At 36.7% G+C, this 22,869-nt stretch overlaps 1 protein-coding gene across 2 annotated transcripts in view; it reads right to left on the reverse strand.

Moving 5' to 3' along the window:
• The window catches only part of LOC110380914 (beta-alanyl-bioamine nonribosomal peptide synthetase ebony), a 42,266-nt gene that overhangs the window by 4,414 nt on the left and 14,983 nt on the right, over positions 1-22,869 (reverse strand). Inside the window, exons 2-16 of one of the 2 annotated variants that reach the window (XM_064039999.1) lie at positions 14,507-14,633; positions 9,157-9,304; positions 8,472-8,605; positions 7,758-7,934; positions 7,162-7,388; positions 6,607-6,883; positions 5,950-6,117; positions 5,401-5,559; positions 3,230-3,369; positions 2,780-2,870; positions 2,232-2,444; positions 1,640-1,778; positions 1,103-1,245; positions 546-698; positions 5-162 (exon numbers count right to left, since the gene is read on the reverse strand). In XM_064039999.1, coding sequence (XP_063896069.1) covers positions 5-162; positions 546-698; positions 1,103-1,245; positions 1,640-1,778; positions 2,232-2,444; positions 2,780-2,870; positions 3,230-3,369; positions 5,401-5,559; positions 5,950-6,117; positions 6,607-6,883; positions 7,162-7,388; positions 7,758-7,934; positions 8,472-8,605; positions 9,157-9,304; positions 14,507-14,627 — 2,448 coding nt within the window. In that variant the 5' untranslated portion in view covers positions 14,628-14,633. Of the gene's footprint in view, positions 1-4; positions 163-545; positions 699-1,102; positions 1,246-1,639; positions 1,779-2,231; positions 2,445-2,779; positions 2,871-3,229; positions 3,370-5,400; positions 5,560-5,949; positions 6,118-6,606; positions 6,884-7,161; positions 7,389-7,757; positions 7,935-8,312; positions 8,441-8,471; positions 8,606-9,156; positions 9,305-14,506; positions 14,634-22,869 lie in introns of those variants that run through there. The other variant, XM_064040000.1, reaches the window with a different exon arrangement.

Here is a 22,869-nt window from a genome sequence, read left to right on the forward strand (position 1 = left end):
TTACCTGAGTAAGTGGACTGGTGTTGGTAGTAAAAACTCCTCGGAAGCCTGTCTCCTTGGCGAGGTTCATGGTGGCATTCTCTAATGCTCTGATGGCGGCTACATTCTCCCGTGGTGTCAGACTCTCCGCTGTCGCCATCATGAAGGAATGGAGGATTGCGCCTGCGAGTAAGAAAGGTTTATGAAACTACTAGCTCTTACACGCAATTTAGTTTAGGATATTGAGGTACTGTGAAATTTCATGTGGCCTACATTATAAAAGAAACGTTCTTTGATATACACTGGGCCCCCGGTAATTCGAAAATCATATTGCAGAGCTGTGTCGGACTATTAATATTAATAATGCCAGACTTAAAATGCTACATATGTTTTGACAATATTAGTAGTGAGTACTTTTTTATGACAGAATTTGATAGGAATACTTCAAAAATTAGTACCTACTCTTTGAAAGGATTTCAAAATCATTTTAGTTCATTTTCCTGAACCCATAAACCACTACACATTTCCATATTCTACTTCAATAAATAACAGTAAAGACAACTCACCCTTCCCAGGCGGCAACATGGTATCCCTAACGGAGCTCTCGACGAACTCCAGGAAGATCATGATCTTCATGAGTCCTCCTGTCTCCTCCGACTCCACGTCCGGCTCGTCGCGAGCGTCGAAGTTCAGCGCCACTGCCACTGGGGTGCCTGATGCTGAGGGGATAATGGAAGATATAGGTATTTGGAAGTAATGGTATGGTGTCCAAGGAATTGTTACGATTTAGGTTAAAAACCCGCCAAACGAGATTTGAAGTTAAAGAATAATGTAAAATAATATCAGGCAAAAATCCCTGAAGTCCATGTAGGTATATTTCCTTTAAACGTACACATAAGAATATAAGATATTGTTATGGTAAAGGAAAATATGCTCAGAAAATCTGGGTTGGATAGCTTTAGAATTGAAAACACACTTTTTGAGATTTAATTTCATCTTTACGAAATGGTATTTTTTTCAACAATGGGGTAATAAATAAATGTCAATTTTTTTTCTTTGGACCTGCTCTAAGAAAGCTGACCTGATAATGTTCTTTCGAATATTTGTTTCTACTTTAACTTACAATTCTTCAACACAACGCTAAGTTTAGCACTGATCAGCGCCGGCCAGGTGTCGCTGATGAGTACAGCATAGTCGTTGGTGTCGATCTCATGCTTCAGGAACTGCTCCAACTCTGCCTTGTTGTAGAATGAGGATACTATCATTCTGGAAAGAAAAGGGATATTTTAGGGTCAGATCTAGAATTACTGCAAACGGTAAGTATGTATTAAACTTTAGAACACTTTAGGTAGGTAGGTTACTTGATAGATAGAATGATCTTTGGGCAGCCACTTAAATTGAGTGTCGTTTCAGTATTTGGCTATTAGAATCAGTTTATAAGAAAATTATCTGATAGTACCTGGTTTTCTTCTTCTTCTGTTTTTTTGAACCCTTGGAAACAGTCTTGGATCATTGAATGCTTAATTGAAAACCAAGGTTTTGGAAGTAATTGGAAGTTTGGCATGCCCCAAACGAGGTAATTTAATATTGATAATCTCCATAGATGTCACTAACTTTTACAATATTGTTGTCCATATACTGAACTACGACTGCTACTTACTCAATAACTTGTTGCTTATGTTCGTCAGCGAGTGGTTCAGCGGTGAATAATTCGTTATCTCCGTCGTCGGAGTGCGGGTTCGTGCTCATGTGAGATAGCACTTCTCCTAAGTTTGACGCGCCGAGGAAATCACTGATGTCTGGAAGATAGAAGGGAATTCTGAATGATGTAGAGCTCTTTTAGGGCTCTGTGACTCGAAATGAGTAGCACTTAAACTTATGTTATAGACAATTTTCGTAAAAGTGATCTTCAGAAACTATTCTGGCATATAATTCCTGACTTTATTTCCTGATTTGTCTTTTTTACGTTTAGTACGACTTTTCAAGATTCAATTTTAGTTGAAAACACCAAATCCTATTACTACGTTTTTTATTTATTGGTTAGCAGCTTGTCCTTGCGTCTTTGTCTACCATAAGCCACATCTTTGAGAAAATTCTCTTCAGGTATGTTACTGTCATCATTAAGCTTCTTAATCCATCCATAGGTACTTTAGCGCGTAGCACGCTCGGCATCATTTACATCTCTTCACCAACCATATTTACCAACACTCTCACTTTCTCTAAAAAGTTTAACAAAACCAAAAAAAACTCACCAATAAAATACCCCTTATCCCTCAGCCGAGTAATAGTATAAATAGAATTAAGGGAATTTCCCCCTAACTCATAGAAGCCAGCTCTCACAGAGATGGCCCCCCTGGCGGCCCTCCCCAGCACTTCCCCGACAGTCTCGAATAAGACCTTAGCGGCGGGAAGGTCGGATTGCGAGACTGAGGTGTAGTCGATGTCTAAGGGGATTTCCGAGTCATCTGGAAGAAAAAAGGTAATTAGTATATATTTGATGGTATATGAAAGTGGGGAATTTGTTACTTTGTTTTGAGTCTTTGAACCAGCTATAGTTAAAATAAGTTTTAAGAGCCATTCAAACAGCGTGAATTACGAAGATTTTGAACTCCTTTATGTCCTCAACTTTAACACCGAGAATTTATTCAATAATTACGAAAATTTATCACAACGCCAACCTGGAAACACTTTGTTTATCTACGTCTTACTAGACTTATAAATAAGTAACGTTTTTAAGTATAAAAGCCTTTCTGCAATTTACGTTAGTAGGAAACCAGTGACAAAATGAGTTTGTGCTTACCATTATTGTTGGTATTTTCATACATCTTCAATAGCGCTTGTCGGTCTACTTTACCGTTGACCAACAGTGGTATGCTCTCGACTTCAATAACCTGTATAATGCATAGATTTTAAATACATATCTTGATTTTATTGCAATGATCTGAATAGATACTTCATATCTCCAACATCTTCTATCAACTTGGTTGGTTTCTCAAACAAAAGAAAAAAATTGCCTCACATAATTTTTTTATTCCAGAAATTGCTACTACGATCATTTCATATTTAAATTTACACTAACATAGATAGCCGTATCTTCCTTTCTTAAGCCCAAGTTCACCAACCACGTTCAGTTTTTGAAAACGACTGCATACTTTAAAAACTTAAACGTGAAAATTCATAGCAAACACGTGTTTCAAGAAAACTAAACTTGGGAATTGATTCCCCATATTTTTATCCATTAATATCTTACCTGTGGTATCATATAATGCGTTAAAGAGTTCTTCAAGGCAGCCTCTATATGCTGTGCAGCGATTCTAGCGTCAGGCTTGATGGTGACGAATGATAGTATCTCCGGGTTGCCGCGTTCGAGTCCGTAGCAGAGTACCACGCCTAAAGAGAATTTGGGAAATGTAAACATAAAAAATATACAAGGTGACAGGAGAATATACAGAATTCTAAAATCGGTTATGAGCCTCGTTCAAATAAACTCTTTTGCAAAAAAAACGGGCACCTATGCGAAATCTTAGTTTTAAGGACTTTACGTGTATTTCAAAGGGTTTTAATGATTGTATTATGTTTCTAGCATCAAAAGAGTTAGCCGAGCATGCGTGAGAGTGTATTCTAAATTTGAATTTTAGACAATTGCTAAGAAATTTATGAAACCTTGTTTTGGACTAATTGCTGGCAGAAAGTTCGTCGGTGTTTTGAAAAGTTTTTGAAGTGATTTTCAGAAAAATGATAATGCAGTTTTAATTAATGATTAATGTACTTTTTTGTTGGATCAAAACATTTTTGAAAAACTATGCGTATTTGATAAAATTTTCACCTGCTCTAAATGGGCTACACTGATGATTGATGGCAATGTTAAGAGTTTCGGTATTTTAGTGTAAAGCGTTTCTATTGTTTAGATATTGTACCCACATGTTTTAAAATATCGCTTTTTCATAAATAAACACTATTTAGAAGAGTATCAGTGCCTTGGGCTGCGACAAAACAAATTTGAAGTAAGCAGTGCCCATCACAAGCCGCCTCCTATCGGACTTTGACATTTAAAAAATACCAAATTTTGTGATAATTGTTAAAATTAACCACATGAAAAATGATGAGGAGGGTTAAAGCTATCTAAAAAGTCAAATTATTGCCTCGTTGAAGCTCTCGATAACTCCATAGGTATCGGGTTACTAAACGATGATTTAGCTGAAAGGGAGTCAAGAATTCAAAATTATTGGCCAAACGTATGTTTCTTAAGAAATGAGCAGCTAGCCAATTATTGTTATGATTTAAGCAGGAAAGTGCTGAAGATGCCAGAAAATCTCGGTGGAGGCAAGTTTATTTAATAAAATATCCGTGGGATGGAAACACGCTTTTTGAACGCTCAGACTCATAGATGTTCAGAGGCCTACGGAGTTTCCCAAGAGACGAGGTTGTTTAAAAATCAGTAATTACGAGACCTTAAGACCTCGTGCTCACAGTCTATGCGCTATTTTCTGTATTTTGTAGAATTTCAAGACTTTTAAAAATGTCAAAGTCCTATAGGAGACGAGTTGTGATGGGCACTGCTTACTTTAAATTTGTTTTATCGCAGCCATAGGTACTGATACTCTTCTAAATAGTGTGTATTTATGAAAAAACGATATTTTAGAACACGTGGGTAAAATATCTAAACAATAGAAACGCTTTACACTAAAATACCGAAACTCTTAACATTGCCATCAATCATCAGTATAGCCCATTTAGAACAGGAGAAAATTTTATCAAATACGCATAGTTTTTCAAAAATGTTTTGATCTAACAAAAAAGTACATTAATCATTAATTAAAACTGCATCATCATTTTCCTGAAAATCACTTCAAAAACTTTTCAAAACACCGACGAACTTTCTGCCAGCAATTAGTCCAAAACAAGGTTTAACCAATTTCTTAGCAATTGTACAAAATTCAAATTTAGAATACACTCTCACGCATACTCGGCTAACTTTATTGATGCTAGAAACATACTACAATCATTAAAACCCTTTGAAATACACGTAAAGTCCTTAAAACTAAGATTTCGCATAGGTGCCCGTTTTTTTTTGCAAAAGAGTGTATTTGTGCTTTATATTGTAAAGTAGGGAGATAAACCAAATCGTAATAATCAAATATTGTGAAAAAGTAGAGTGCTGAAAAGGTTGATTAAGTATTGTTACCATCAAAATACACCTTCATACAATCACCTTTTTCTTTTAATTATAATTTTAAGGGCTTTTTAAAACTAGCATTATCCAATGGATAAGAGAAATCATCAGATGACTTCTCTCCCTGTGGGACTTTTACTGACCAGGACTCACTATTGTTTCTTCTAGAGCCCTTTGTATGCCATGGCTAGAAGTTAGTTACCCCTTACTTGAATAATAGCGCAACACCCTTTATTCACTATACTCACATTTATCAACCCCGTCAACAGCAGCGACTGCCCTATCGACCTCCTGCAGGTCGACCCTGTGTCCTCTGATCTTGACCTGCGAGTCAGTGCGACCCGCATACAGGATGACACCCTTCTCTAGTACGCCGAAGTCTCCCGTGCGGTAGAGGCGACCGAAATCTGAGGGCAAAGAGAGAAAATGATGGAATTGATGAAAAGGTTAATAAAAATAAGGTAACTAGATTGGAGTTTTTAGGAGACCAAAAGTTATAACTTTATATTACGCCATTATAAAACCCTTATATACAGTTCTGATACGTTTCAAATGACATAAGGCAAAGTTCTGAACCATAATTGAATGAAGATTGAATCCAATTTCGATATCGCTAAAAGCAGTTCTTACGATTGGAACTTATACCAAGTATTTTTATCAATTCATTGGTTTGTCAGAAAGGAACAACAAAACCTTTAGGATTCAAATTGCAATTTCAAATGTATCCTCTTTATATTGGATTAGTTTACTACTGTTTAGTCTACACAATATACCACTTGAGTTCCTTCATATCGTACCTGGATGAGCAGCATGCGGGTTGTCCACGAACTTGTCAGCCCCCTGTCCGCCCACATACCCCGCGGCGAGGTTGCCCCCCGCCACCCACACCTCGCCGGGTTCTGACTGACGCGCGGGGTTCATCTCCTCGTCTAGTAAGTATACTGCGCAGTTGTCTAGGGGAGTTCCTGTGGAGAAAAGGATATGGAAATTAAAATTATTGTTAAAAGAGTAGATATGGAGTGCTTGGCTGTTTATGACTGACTTCCCAAAAAGAAGGAGGTTATCAGTTCGGATGTTTTTGGAATAAATAACATAGATTCGATATTGAAAGATTTTTCTTCTAGAGCCCTTTGTGTTGCAGGGTAGGAGGGACTCTTTCGAATGATTCCGCAACTATAAATATCGAGACTAACAAACAGTGAAATTCTGTAGGTAATGCAGCAGTGCAGAACAAAATTAAAATCTTAGTTATGATGATCAGCTTTTTTGTTCTTTAACTGCATAACATAGGTGCATTCTGGTACAGAGGAAACTTTTGGTCAAATACTAAAAGCTAAAATCAACATAACATTAGGGAAGCAGCTGATAATTTATCCTATCAAAATATGCTGTTCCAGTTAGATAAGTAGAAGAATGAAAGGAAAATTTAAAGGATACTTAAAACTTCAACTTACCAATAGGAATAGTAGGATGAATATCAAGCTGGCTAGTATTCTCCAACACATAATAGGTCACATCGCCCATAACTTCAGTACTCCCATAGAAGTTAGCCAGTTTGTACCCGTTGTGGTCTCCAAAATTCTTGAAGAATTGTGCTGCAAGGTCTTTGCTGAGGGTCTCGCCGGAGCAGACCCAGAGTTTTAAGTGCTGTAGAGGTCTTTCAGTCGGTTTTAGGGAAAGGTACATAAGGATCGATCGAAGTAAAGTTGGGACCAGTACTAGACGTTGGATCTGAAAAGAATTTAAGATTAAGTAAGTGTGTCACAGAATTCACATGAGTAACCTAGATAAAATTGCAATGTTAATATAAGTATTCTAGAAGAATAATTGTGTCAAACACGCTTAATTCCTTAGAACCTGTTAACACTGAATTATATTTTAGCACAAATGTTTTTAGTTTTAACAATATCAGAAATCACATAACCTTGCCTTTTGTATTTTCCAATAGCTTAATTTATCCTTACTCAAAACAATAAAGTAAAATAAATCATCATATTAAGCCAACTGACCTGACTATCAGCCAAAACATTGACCAGCTTCTGAGGGTCCCTAGTAGTCTCTCTAGAGAGGATGATCAGCGTCCTGCCATGAAGCAGAGGTCCCCAGATCTCGCAGACTGAGTCCACGAAGGTTAAGGCCGTCTTCCAGACGCAGTTGACCTCGGAGTCAGAGTAAGGGAAAGTGTGGAACTGCCACCAGAGGCGGTTGCAAACTGCTGCATAGGATAGGCGAACACCTGTGGGAGAATGGACGATTTTTGATTAGTGCTTGAGTTATGGCCAGATTCCTTAGATATGAGGCACAAATGTCTCTTCTGGTCTACTTTTTCTAGTAAACAGTAACTTTAATGTGCAAAAACCTTCTAGCAGTCGGACTATTTTTTTAGTTTTTTTTTTTGTTGGAATTAGAAGATATCTTTGGATACAGAACAAAAGCATTATATCGGTATTCCTGAATGTATTTAAAGTTTGTTCTCGGTAATAAATTGATCAAGTGGGTTTATCATCAAAAATTCTAGACCATTTCTTCAAAACAACGTATTGATGAGGTTTATAAAGATATTTGTTTTTTAATCCCTTTTCTATAGTCAGATTACGAAACCAACCTTTAGGAATGCCCGTACTTCCAGAAGTATACAACACAATGCCGATGCTGTCACTCCTGGCCACAGCTAACACTTCTCCGTCCTGTACGACATCAGCTGACAGGCCACTGGCTTCGTGCGCCAACTCCTCGAAGGACACTGATGGTATACCGCTTCCGGAGAACATGGCTGGGTTTGCTGGAAAAAGAATAGGAGATGAAGATGTAATTTGGGAACTTGAAGAATATACAACTGTGAAGTAGTGTGTTTAAAAGCATGTACAAGTCATTACTAGCTGCATATTGCCCCATTGCAGGGCGTAGGACTCTACTCATACAGAGATAGAATGAGAGCGTCAAGCGTTGCGCTTCTTCATAGCCGATTGGCTATGTCCGAGTAGAGCAGGCGTGAAAACATTAATATGTTTGAGTTAGGTTTGCAATTTAGACCCTTTTTACGTACGTTTGTTCTTCAATGTTGTTTGAATTTCTGATTCCAACATGATTGCCCTTGCAAGACCTTGAGGAAATTCTGTTACATAAAGTAATTTGCTAAAATCCTTAAAAACCAACATACCTGTATCATCATAGACAACGAGAGAAGGTTCAGCATCGCTCAGTATGTGCGTGATCCTCGCCTGAGGGAAGCTCGGCTCCATCGGCACGTACGCAGCACCAGCCTTCCAAGTCGCTAGCAGTGTTGTTATTGTGTGTAAATCATTATCAACCAACATACCTGTATCATCATACACAACGAGAGAAGGTTCAGCATCGCTCAGTATGTGCGTGATCCTCGCCTGAGGGAAGCTCGGCTCCATCGGCACGTACGCAGCACCGGCCTTCCATGTCGCTAGCAGTGTTGTTATTGTGCTGGAAACAGAAATGGAAGATTTATTGAATGTCCTGGATGATCAAGTATGGGTAGACATGCAATAGATAACTGCCTCGTTGGTTTAGTAGGCGTGAATAGTGTGCATGAGTTCCCGGTCAGGTCCAAACCGCTTTGTGGGTTTAAGAAACGTTCTCAAAGCAGCCCGGAGGCTGGAATTTAATGATGAATAGACCCTGATTTATCTTTCTCCGGTTGTGTCAAATTGTCGTTCCATCGGGCTTTGTAAGTGAAGGAACCTGTGTTTGCGCAAATGCTTGTGCACTATTAATGTCCTGCACAGCTGGCTGATTTCCCTAGAAAGAACAGCCGACAATATGATCGGTTACAATATCAATATTTTTATAGAAGAAGCCTTCTTTCAGTTTTACTGTTCTAATTTCTTGGTCTTGTCCTTAACGTTACAGACCTTACTCTCATATTCACCCTTTTATAAGTATGTGGACACATTTTTTTAGGTTTCTGTCTAATAAGTCAATTTTAAATTATTTTAGATCATAATAATATGTAGCGGTGGTATATATTTATTTACCTATGTGACGGCTGCATGCACACAGCGATGACATAATCTCCATCTCTGTTAGGTCCCTGGGGCCGCGCGCGTGCAGCGATGGCTCGCGCGAGGGAGTTCGTGCGCGCTGCCAGCTCCGAGTAACTTATACGGACGTTGCATGTCTCGTCTGAAAGAAAGTCAATAAATTATGAGATATACATACATAGCAATGTGAAGAAGTGTAAAACTTTACACTATAGGTTAGAAAATACCGATCCGATTTGAAAAAAATAAATCAAGTCAAATCAAATCGTTTATTTTCAAATCATATCAGAATATTTATTTGCTAGAATATGGTACATACTGCCAGAACGTGGTGTGCAAATATATTCTTGCAAAAAATATGGGTACCTACAAAATAAGATGTTAACATTTTACACAGGAGTTCCAACACATATGTAACTTTTGGGAAGCTACACTATCCCCGGGATACATAGGGTATATTTTATCCAGGTACGGAGAGAATTAAAACCCCCCGATGGGTGAAACCGCGAGAAACAGCCAGTTACCGAACTACAACGTCTTGGCATTAGCCTTGGTTCACAAAAGGCTCCAGAACAACCAAAGAGCGCTAAGGTTTTAGTCAGAAAAAGTCTGTTTAAACTTGTCTGAATTCTGTCTTATTCAAAAACTAAAATATAATTTTGAGGACAGCACATTGGAAGCTGTCCCCAGTATTCTGTGTTTTTGAAAAAAAAAGACTAGATAAAGGGCGACTAATTAAGATTCTATAATCTATTCCCACGATAATTAGCTAATAGTTCATTGACCCCAACTCACAATGAATATTGAGTATTCGTGACTTACTTAGTATAATCAGAAATAATCATTGATATTTCCCCGACATAGTTTATTATCTCAGAAGAAACGTAATCAATTAAATTACTTAACGCTATTATATCATTGATAGTCCATAAATTGACTATTTAATGCACGTTCTCAAGAACTTAATCTTTTTTCGAAAAATACCAAATTAAATCATCAATCAGAATTATAAAAAAAATGTCGCATAATGATAAAAAAATATTAATTATATTGATTGAAGTTTTTAATGTAGGTAATGATTTTGTACTAATTATTTTTATCTCTCAGAATTTTTGTTATTAATTGAATGCATTCTTATTAAGATTCATTGAACTTAAGTTCGTAGTAATCATTATTGATATTGTTACTATTATCTGCAATTTTATTAATAACTATATTGTTAAACAGGTATCTATACTAATATAGTAAAGCGGAGCATTTGTTCGTTTGTTTTTGGGGTACATTGTTTGGTTCCGAAACTGATAAACAAGTTTGAAAAAAATCTTTCACTGTTCGGAAGTAAGACCACAGATATTAGTAGTTACTTCAGCTAGACTATCCTCGAGTAACATCTATAAAAAAAAACGTTTAATAAAACGGAAACAGTATTTGTTTATTTGTTTGTACCCTAAAGAGTCAAAAACTACTGGACCGATTGGAAAAATTCTTTCTCTATTAAAAAGCTACACTATCCCCACCCAAATATATTTAACAGGCTATTTTGTATGCAGTCAATGAAGGGCAAAGAAAAGTTACCTCCAAACATAAAATGGCACAGGTTGGAAAGGGCCGATTTGGCGGAGGAATTTAGAAATGCGGTTGTAGATAAGATGATTGAAATGGGAGATATGAATGAAAGGAGTGTGAATGAGTGTTGGAGTGAAATGGCAATGACTATAAGAATGACAGCAAGAAGAATTTTAGGAGAATCGAAAGGAAAAGGTGTGATAGAGAAAGAAACATGGTGGTGGTCTACTGAAGTTCAAGAGGTGTTGAGAGAAAAGAAAGTGAAGTTCAAGGAATGGCAGAGGACACACGAGAATAATGAATGTGAAAAGGCAGAAAAGAAAAATGAATATGGTGCATGGAAGAAAAAAGCTAAAAAGACCGTGGCTGTTGCAAGAGCAAAAGCACACGAGAAACTATATGATGCTCTAGATAGCCCTGCAGGCCAAAAAGACCTGTACCGGTTAGCAAAATCTAGAGAGAGAATGACGAGGGATGTAAGCAAAATTAAGTGTGTAAGGGATGGAATAGGAACGGTCCTCTCGGATGACGTGAGAATAAAAGGAAGGTGGAAGGAATACTTTGAAAGACTGATGAATGAAGAAAATGAGTGGAGTGGTGTGCTCCACAATAAACCAGTAAATGAGGGCCTAGTCAGAAACATTTGTGTGGATGAGGTAAGAAAAGCACTAAATGGAATGAAGAATGGCAAAGCGTTAGGACCGGATGAAATACCAGTGGAAGTGTGGAAGTTATTGAGGATGAATGGATGGAAGTGGTTAGCTTTATTCTTCAATAAGTTGTTGCAAGAGGAAACAATACCGGACGAATGGTGCAATAGTTACCTGGTACCCATTTTTAAGAATAAGGGTGACGTGTTGGACTGCAACAACTATAGGGGAATAAAGTTAATGTCACATAGTATGAAAGTCTGGGAGAAAATTATTGAAAGAAGGCTGAGAGAAGAGAGTGATATCTCACGAAACCAGTTTGGTTTTATGCCTGGTCGGGGTACAACGGACGCTATATTCTGTATTCGCCAACTGTGCGAAAAGTACAGGAGCGCACACAAAAACTTGCATATGGTGTTCGTTGACCTTGAAAAGGCATATGACCGGGTACCTCGTGAGGTTTTGTGGTGGGCCCTTAAGGAGAAAGGTATGCCAGGGAAGTATGTGCAGTTGATTCGAGCAATGTACGGCAGATGCAGTACACAAGTCCGGTCTACAGCCGGCACTACCGCCAGTTTCAGTGTAGGCGTTGGCTTACATCAGGGGTCGGCGCTCAGTCCTTACCTCTTCCTGTTGTTAATGGACGCCCTAACAGCGGACATACAGGAGGAGGTTCCCTGGTGTATGCTTTTCGCCGATGACATTGTTCTGGTGGGGGAGAGTGGACCAGAGGTCCAGAGCAGATTGGAAGCATGGCGGCTAAGACTGGAGACGGTAGGGTTAAAGGTCAGCAAGAGCAAAACTGAATATCTGCATTGCGATTTTGGCGGTATATCAAGACCCATGACCATAACCCTAGCCGGCATGCCCCTACCAGTTTGCTCCGACTTCCGGTACCTTGGTTCACTCGTCCAAAGTGACGGTGAGGTGGACAGTGCCGTCACGCATCGGATCAATTCTGGATGGATGAAGTGGCGACAGGTAACTAGCACTATCTGTGACCCACGGATGCCTCTCAAACTGAAGGGCAAAATCTACAAAACCGTCATAAGACCTGTCGTCCTGTATGGATCAGAGTGTTGGGCATTGAAAAAGAAGGATGAGAAAAGAGTGCATGTAGCAGAGATGAGAATGTTGAGATGGATGTGTGGGGTTACCAGAATGGACAAAGTGAGGAATGAGTATATCAGAGGAAGCCTGAAAGTAGCGCCAGTGACGGAGAAAATGAGAGGTCAGCGTTTGTCCTGGTATGGGCATGTGATGAGACGGTGTGAAACGCATGCCACAAAGAGTGTGCTAAGTATGAATGTGGAGGGATGGAGAGGCAGAGGTAGACCGAGGAAAAGATGGATTGATTGCCTGAAAGAAGACATGAAGCAGAAAGGAGTGGATGTAAGTATGACGTCTGACAGAGAGGAATGGAAGAAAAAGACATGTTGCGCCGACCCCAAATGACTTGGGAACAGGGCAGGAAGATGATGAGGCTATTTTGTATGCTTACGGAAAAAAGTTCCCAGGGTAGCGGGTGAAACCGCGGCCAAACGGTTAGTGATATTATTACAATTTATCCGATATTTTATTAACAATAACCATATTGTTAGACAGTAATTGGATAAGTATTATTTTTATTACTTTATTAACATTCTCTCTTAAAGTGTTACGAGGTCAGATATCAACTTATTATGTGCTGAGTCTGTTCTTAATTTTTAATATTGTCTAAAAAAGTATTATAAAAACATTTTTATATTTAGTGCCTTATCAAATTGTGTGCTATAAATAGTTTAAATAATGCATACCTATGAATTATGCAGTAAGTTTTTAAATGCAGTTATTAATTTAAATTTATTCAAACGTTAGTATGTATCAGATACCTACTTAATTTACTGCGTTATCTATTTTTAGTTTGCAATCTTAATGCACTTAATAAAATTATGAATTCCGTTACGAGCCTGGTGGTATATTTGGGCGACCTCAATTGTTATGATGATTCTAAATAAGGTCGCCAACATACAAGGTCGCTGGATTGAGACTACGAAAATCAGCGGGTTTTTCTAACCTGACTATTTCTTTTTTAGGATTCCGTACCCAAAGGGTAAAACGGGACCCTATTGTTTTCGCTACTTTGTCCATCCGTCCGTCTGTCACCGGGCTGTATCTCATGAGTGATGGTTAGAGAGTTTAAATTTTCACAGATGATGTATTTCTGTTGCCGCTATAACAACAAATACTAAAAACTAGAATAAAATAAATATTTTTGGGGGCTCCCATACAACAAACAAATTTTCTCCGTTTTATAAATAATGGTACGGAACCCTTCGGGCGCGAGTCCGACTCGCACTTGGCCGGTTTTTTAAATATTAGTAAGGATTGAAATCATCAAATGCACATTGCAATTCATCACCACAATAACTCAGAAGCTGTTAATGAATTCATTGCTGTCTAAGGGTTAATGGGTCAATTACACGCCACACCATAGCATTACACAGTAGTCACTGTAATTTTATGTGAGAACACTATTATTAGTAGTCATTACCCATCTATTATTGTGACCCACTTTAATAGTAATAGTATTGGCTTTTAATTTTCATATCTTGTACTATTGGTTGTTGATTTTTGTTGTGGTGTGAAATCTTCAGTATCTTTCATGAGAATTAGCTCTGATGATCTGATGTGTGCATGTTTCCCCGTTACTGTTGTTTAAATATTTAATACACAGATAGTCTACTCTAGAACTTGAGAAAGGGCATCGTTATTGTCACAGCTAAAAAACGTCCACTGCTGGACTGCTGCCTCCCCGCTCGTTCAGAGTTGCTGCTATCTATTTAGAACAGGCATTTAAGGCATTTGATATCCCACTTGGCGTTGTATGTTAGTTATACCGCTACTAGAGCTTCATCTGTTTTCCAGCAGAGTGCACCTCGTGCAGGTAGTTTGGCTATTCGGTCAGGACGATAATAGTTTGCCCCCTTAAATCCCATAGAGAAATATGCTTGTTTTATCCGGCTGCCAGAGGTAGTTTCTTCTATAAAATTATTTTCAGCCTTTTTATCGTCCCACTGCTGGGCACAGGCCTCCTCTCACACGGAGAAAGATTATGGGACAGCTTGATATAAATGAAATAAACTTACCAGCATAAACAAGAGCAGTATTATCACTGGTATCCAGATGGCTGAGGTGCTTCGTCAAGGGTGCAGCCGGGACGGGAGTGCGGGCGCCGCTCACGACCGAGACCCGAGGCAAAGAACCCATGGTGAGCTGTGAACAAGGTGGTAGGATAGTTAGAGAATGAATTGGAATGTCAAAAACTATTATAATGTTGCACAGAACCCATCCTGAGCTGCAGACAATGTGTTTGGATTGTTAGAATATGTAGTGGGATAGTTGTACCAAATATACTAACACATATTGTTAAGAACTCATACAATGTTTCCGGGAACCTATGCAGAGCTAGAGAACAATGTGGTAGAAAAGGGAAAAAAATGAACGACATAAAAACCTAAAAATAATAGTAAGATTTAAAAATTAAAAACAATATCAAAAATAAAAACATAAACAATTTTGAAAACATAACAAAAATTAAATAAAAATACAAAACTAGTAACATATTATTATGTAGCAAAGTTACGCTGTGTTTGACTGTAGGAAGGCCAAGATTCTTGATTTAAATTTGGTTTTTGAGTCATTAAATACATCAGCTTCGGGTACAGACTTATAGAATGAGGTTTCAGGTTGTCGCACATTTTAGTGATGGGTGAGTTGAGGCCTATGTTTGTAGATGCAGTAGGGCGCTGTAACAGTTGGGTTGTGGGAAAACGGGGGATTTTGCGCGGTACTTTTAAAAAAAGAGACGATAGGAGCTCACTGCAGTCTATTTTACCATTCACTAGTTTGTGAAGGAACATCATGCTATGCATAGTTCTTCGTTGGCGCAGTGTAGTCATCTTGAAATGACTTAGACGCTGTTGGTAGGGGCACCGATGTGATATCTCTGGAGATACGAACGCAAGGTGTTTGGTGAAGGCCCTTTGGATGCTCTTCAGACGCTGAAAATGAAGTGAGTAAAAGGGATCCCACGCGACGCTGGCATATTCCATCCTGCTGCGTACCAAGGCGTTGTATAAGACTATTTTAGTCTTTGCCGATCTAAACCCCTTCGTGTTGCGTTTAATAAACCCATACGCAGTTGTTCCATGTAAAATCGGATGCAGGGTTGAATAGTGTAAGCTGGTTAAGACGTAGGAACTCATCATGATACGAGCCATCTACGACCACGCCAACCATTTTTTTTGATAGTCGACCCAGTTGTTACTTAACCACTCCTTACCAAATCGTCTACAAAGATCACCCAAATAGGAGTTATTCAACAGATTGAAGTGGTCCTATTTAACTAAGTGGCTTGTGAACGCTTATTGGATAATAGGACCAATTGACCACCAATTACTGGCCTAGGAATGCGCTGTGATTTCGTTGAAGGATTTAGCACATACGAAAGTTTGTTTTTTAGCTACTGCGCTGCTCGAATGAAGGTTATCTGTTTATCCATTGTAAGATATATATACTGTATCCGAATATTGTACATAAAGCTGAGAGTTTGTTTGTTTGAACTTTGAACGCGCTAATGTCAGAAACTAAAAAGCAAACTTAAAGAAAATATTTCAGTGTTTGATGGAAAATTTAACGAGGAAGACTTTTATCTGGGTGCGTGCAGTAGTTTCCATGGAACAATGAGTGAAACCATGGACACTAGCAGTTGAAAGACAACATAGTAAGCATTTTATTACTTTCAGAAAGTTAGTTATCAAATACAAAAAATAGGTAACACACAATTCACAGGATTCTTTTTCTTGCAGTTTTAAGCCGTGAACTAAATTACCAGCTGCATAGATGCACCTGCAACTACGCTCTAAGCATCAGACCTTGTGTTACTTAGCTTTTTGTAGCTAATGTTAACTTAGTGCCTGTGTATGTTTAGACTTTAATTAAAGTTTAATTGTCGTTGTGTGGTCGTTAGGTAGCTATTGTGGATCAATTGAAAGTCGATGGTTAAGTGTGTATTTTGAATTATTTACTTTGTCATGTTCTGTAAGGCTAGAAGTTAGAATTATTCTAAGTCAGAAACTGTTCAAATACCAAACTTGAACTCAAAAACGGATATTCTAATTTAAACTAATAAATCCTTACTTTTCGATCGTCAAAACAAACGACAGCCCCAAAACGCCCACCCTTCACCACTTCCAAAAGGTTTTTGATGGGAAGAAGTAGCGCAACAAACTTCCAGTTAGAGTTTCTTGCTCGTTCTTCTCCATAGGAAGCTACTTTTGGAATGGATAACTAGAATCTAGTTATATTTTTGACGTTCATAAGTGCTTGTAAAGGCCTAGTTGTAATAAATGATTTGACTTTGACTTCCTAGTAACTAGGGCACAAGATTGTTACAAGATTCCATCAAAACCATCCGATCCTAATTGGTTCGACAACAAAAAGTAAGTTCTTATTGGCACGGGCGCGAGTCCACTACTAGCATGTATTCGCGCACAAAGGTTTGCATATCGCGGACATTTGAAAAATGTTCGCACGCAATTTGCTACTGTTTGCTAGAGCGAGTAGACCAGAAGAAACAATTTTGTCCTATAGTTATCTCGACTTTAGATTACTTATACAATCAAGTAAAATAAATCCTTTATCATTTCAATGTAAAGATGTTTTTGCTATTGTAATTCCTATTTACTTTTTATATAAACGCATTTACTACTAAGAAACATAAGGAAGCTATGACCATATGTATGCAATTACTATATTCCTTAAGTAAGTAGGTACTGCAATGATGTTACAACGCTGGCTTCTTGCGTCAGTTTGTGATTAAAATCGCATTATTTACGTACTAGCCGTTTCCCGTGATATCACTTGCATTTAGATGAAGTTAGATTACGAATTTTAATGAATGAACTGAGTTTTGAACTGTATGAAATTTTATCCAATTCGATAGATCCGATTTGCCATGAAAACACGTCGTATAAACTTATTTTTACCTTTAAATAATAACTTATTAAGTTAACTTGCATAAAAATGTACTTATTCCATTGCTTCGATTAACTAGACTTTAGCCAGGGAAAAAAGAACTACCCAAATCGCGTTATATCGGTCGAGTAGTTTTGCAGTTAAAGGGTTACAGACAAACATATGAACCAAGTTCATTATTAAATCGAGTGCATTTGTATGCATTATTTAATCCTTGGGTATTTGACTGGATTCTTAAACTTCAATTTATTTGCAAAGTGTTGTAGGAAGTTGTTTGTTTGTACATGTAAGTTGATCTGGAAAATTACTAAATGGGTGTGAATATATTACATTTGAAATGTAGTTTAACATTTTAGGCGAAACAACTTTTTGCTGTTTGTGAAACCTATGTAATTAAGCTGGATTTAGGTGAAATATTTTGGCCTAGAATAAATAGATAATAGCAGGTTGTAGAATGAGTAAAATATCTCTTTTATTAATCTATATACATATGTATATACTATTATAAATGCTCCGAAACTACTCAATATATTTCAAAATTCTTTCATTGTTGGAAAGCAACACTCTTCGCGAGTAACATAGGCTATATAAATTTTATCCCGGTACGGGCAGTAGTTCCCACGGGACGCGGGTGAAACTAATAAGCTATATTATTGCCCAGTTTCATCAAAATCCATCGAGTAGTTTTTAGTAGTTTTTCGTGAAAGAGTAATAAATAGGTAAGTACCTATATTCTTAGAAACTTTTGTCTCTATATGAGGAGTTATACTAGTCTGTTTTGATTAAGTAGATTTTTTACGTCAAGCCCACATAGTGTTTTCGGTTTCGGGTTTCTACAGTATGTCAAATTACAGGGATGTTTTTATCCTTATTAATCAAAGTTTGCGGTCTGCGACAAAAAAATCTTGAATCCATAGAAAAAGCTTGTTTATCACATTGCAAGAATTCTTGAACTATCATCAACAATTCAGTTATTTGCAATATTATTACTCTATTTAGCTGTTTTTTATAATTGATTGACGTCAAGAACAACAAATTATTTTCTTATGTAATATTTATTATAGCATTGTTTTGTAAACAGGGACAAATCTATTTAATTAGGTTTTTAATTGGTTTAAAGATTTACTGTTGTTAATTGTTTTTTTTTTCTAGTCAGCAATTTTGGTTTGTTTTTCTTTTTGTATAAAGTTTTTCTTAATTTGCGTCATAAAACTTTTTTCCCATTTTAACACTGCAGACTAAACTGTAGGCCGATAGCTGGCTGACAGTTTATTTTTAAGGATTTTAAGCATAATAAATGTGCAGAATATTTTTACAAATTCAGCGCATGTGACCATACATCTGTGTGAAAACATGGACACCCAAAAATTCAAAGGAAACTGAAATAAAAATCAACGTATATTTGTTGAAAATGTCGCGAAAGTCTTAAAAAAACGATTTCACTTAATTAATCAAATACAAAACGTCACCAAAAAAATGCAAGGTTACTCTAAAGAGGTCCATTAACTACATCTATAAAGTGTCTGGTCTATTCGGTAACGGTACGCAACGAGGCATAATAGCGTGTCCTTAGCCTGGTAAGAATAAAAAGTAAAACAATTGAATGAACCTGACCTAGTTGGGTACTTGGGTAATAGTTTACTGTCAAAATACGCGAGTAGATAGAATAGAGGCGAGCATGGAGTAGCGCACGTATTTAGTCTTTGTAGGTTTTTAAAAATATTTTTTATACCTATGTATCAAGTCTGTTTTTGATTTATCTTTCCTAAGACAGTAAGTTGGTTACCAGATAAAATAAATAAATATTAGTGTAATGTAAGACAAAATTTTGTTTAGACCTACCTACACCTTTGTTAAATCAGAATTACCTAATTATTTTTTAGGCAAGCTTTATGTTTTAGGTATTAAAACTTATTTCATCGTTTTATTCAATATTGAAAACTGCTATTTTCACTGAATTAGGTAGCTCTGTCTAAGTAACTGAGTATACCATGTTAATAATACGCTCCTCAAATTAATAACTACATAATACTTTAAAAAAACAGACAACAATCAAAAAACGTCAATTTAGAAAACAATTGAACTAAAGTTTCTCATCAAAAAAAATATTATTTTAAAATTAAATAAAACACAAATCGACTCCATGCGTGCGCTCGCGCTTGTCGTAGGTCAGTAACCGCGAGTTACCTAATCGTCTGTTGACCATGATTTACATAGCGCCGCCAAACATTCTGTAATTTATTGGCTATTTAATTACGATTTTTTATAAAATAGTCGTAATTTTGACTTAAAATTAAAGTATTTTTTTCTTATTTTTGTTTTTTTTGTTTCTAAATAATATACCTACTGTAAAATACAAAGAGATCAAGCTATTTAGTTATTTAGTTAAATATTTTTTCTGAGTTACATACCTACCCTTTCACCACTCTTAGACAAAGATACTAAGTTAACTATGTATCTACACCTTAGTTAGTTTAGACTAAAATCCATTTCATAATTTACCATTCTACCTAATTGCTACAAAAACCGTGCATCTCATATTAAAACACAAATTAAGATTCAAATGAGCAATTTTCCTGCTCAACAAAAGGATAATAAGCTATGAACTATCCACTCAGGGTATGCCGTAGTTACGCAAACTTTGCCGTCCAACCTTCGGCGTGTTTCGACATCTTAGCCGCGTACAGTTTATTTTGCACCTGTTCTGTTACTTTTGTATGTAGACTCATAAAGGTGTAAATTGCATTGTCGTAGAAGTATTTATTACCATCATGTCGTGATCCAAATTTCATTTGGTGTTGATTCAGAATATTTTCTTCTTCCATACTTTTCTATTGGTCGTCATCTTCGTCTTTTTATAAGTAACCTTATTTCAAACCATATATCATATCCATCATCCCAAGAACCTTTTTCCCAACTATGTTGGGGTCGGCTTCCAGTCCAACCGGATGTAGCTGAGTACAAGTGCTTTACAAGGAGCGACTGCCCAATCTGACCCAATCAACCTAATTACCCGGGCAACCCAATACCCCTTGGTTAGACTGGTGTCAGACTTACTGGCTTCTGACTACCCGTAACGACTGCCAAGGATGTTCAATGACTGCCGGGACCTACAGTTTAATGTGCCATCCGAAACACAGGCAGTGGTGTCTAAGATATACTTAGCCATATATCATATCGTCTAGTACAAAATGATCCTTTTTTCTTTCTCAGAGTCTAGACTATCTAGCTGTATAGCAAATTATTTAAACCGGTTTTGGTAAGAAACCGTTATAGACATTGAGGCTTTTATAAGCTTCAAATATGATATGGCTCAATTGATTCTCTAGTTCATTACACGACACATAACATAGGAAATCTGAAGTGGATTTAGAAGAGCTAAAGCACCTCAAGCGACAATTTATACGCCTATTAGTCCTTATAAATATGTATTAATTAGCAATATCCGCACAATCAATCAATCAAATTATCTTAATGCCCTATTTCCTAGCTGAAAGGTAGCTCTGTAGTAAATAGTTGGCAATGCTTCGCGGTCGCATACGGAAAGTATCAATGACCTCTGTTGACACTCATAACCTGTATACAGATAGTACTGCGTACGTTTTATAAATGAGAGTTTGTTTTGTTTTTGTATTGCGAATAAATGAGCGTAGTATAAAAGGAGTTTATTTTAGGATTTGTTTGATAAACTAAATCTTAAAATAAACTTTGAGCATGAAGATTTCAACACCTTCTTCAAGAAAATTTTTATACCTACACTAATTAATTTCTAAGAAATTAAGAACTATAAAAATTGCCTCCAAAAGATCATATATTTTAGTATATCTTATATGTATCAGAATTGGAAGCATCGAACTCGTAATTTATTTTTAGAATAACCATGAACTAACTGCATCATTATCTCGTACTAAAAAAGTTGTCCATTTTAGTTCAAGTCCCAGTCGCCAATTTGAGATACAGGTTCTTACTTATAAACAAAGAAACGACAATTTCATCAGCCTAGGTAGGTACACATAACCGGTACGTACTCTGAGCCTACCTAGATGCTAGAGGGTTACCAAATCACGGTTTCCAGATTCCAGGACTAGTCTTTACAGACTAGTTTTTAATTGTGTGAACTGCATAGATCCATAATTATCTTGGAAATAACATGTAGGTACTACTGCGGATTACAATAAAAAATCCATCTGTTGTTTTTGATAAGATATTAAATTCTGACATCTATACTAATATTATAAAGCTGAAGAGTTTGATTGTTTGTTCGTTTGAACGCTCTAATCTCAGGAACTACTGGTCCGATTTGAAAAATTCTTTCAGTGTTAGATAGCCCATTTATGGAGGAAGGCTACTTTTTATCAGGGTTCGTGCAAAGGTTTCCACGGGATGCGGGTGAAACCGCTGGCAGAAGCTAGTAATTTGTATGAGGCTAATGTAAAATTTCAATCTCTAATCGAAAAGAAACGAATGGATCGGTGCTATTAATGTAAGGAATCGACCAAAGTATTAATTCTACCAATCAATATTATAATTTTATTATAATAATACTGAATTGTAAACCACACGTAACATGAACTGGGTCAAGTCTAGTTATTTATTCTTTAATAAAAAAAAACTAGATCAATAACATTATTTGTAGGAGGTGAAACTTTTATACAATGTCCAGTCTTGATTACATGCTTTGTGTCTGTGACATTTTCACGGTTAAACTGTTCAAACTATTTCTATGATGTTATATAATTTATCTAGATATTTATGTAATAAAGTTTATTTTAATACGCCTAGACACTCATACACGTTTACTTTTATTTATTTTTTCAAATTTTATGTTTAGGACCGCTTGTCCAATCATCACTTAACTTCTATCTGAGGAAAAAAATATAGCAGTTTGATATATAGGTATATATTTTTTAGATCAAAACGTCTAACATATTATTCAGAATAAAAAATAAAAATATGGCCCTAAATTGTTTAATTTTTTGCTTTTATTGTTCCAGTATGTGTTTATTATTTATTTTTGAACAAATACGTAAATAACAACTAAAATTGCATCACACACCGGCCTTCTCGAAGAATTAAAAGTTACCAAAACTGTTTCCGCAAGTTAGTAACTATCTCCGGAACTGTCCTTTATTTTACGGAACTGTGGTCACCCCACATGGGTAACCGGTATATAACATTTTGTTGTGAATTTTATTTGTCTTTTTTTTCACATGAAGGTCGAAAACATATGAGGTTCGTATTATAAGAATGCATAGGTTTTTTTTTTTATTAATGATAGGCATATATTTTTGACCAGTATCTTACCTGATTGAAAGATTAAAGATTATGTCAACCTTGAAGTCTATATGGTATTGCAATTTAGCGATTCTATCTTCAAATAAATAAATGATTTCGTGTTTATCATGTTCAGGTAGGAAAGAATTCTATTTAGGAGATGCTGTACCGATATTTAAAAAGACTTCCACTGTTAGGT

This window comes from Helicoverpa armigera, chromosome 21, assembly GCF_030705265.1.
Source record: "Helicoverpa armigera isolate CAAS_96S chromosome 21, ASM3070526v1, whole genome shotgun sequence".
Classification (NCBI taxonomy): domain Eukaryota; kingdom Metazoa; phylum Arthropoda; class Insecta; order Lepidoptera; family Noctuidae; genus Helicoverpa; species Helicoverpa armigera.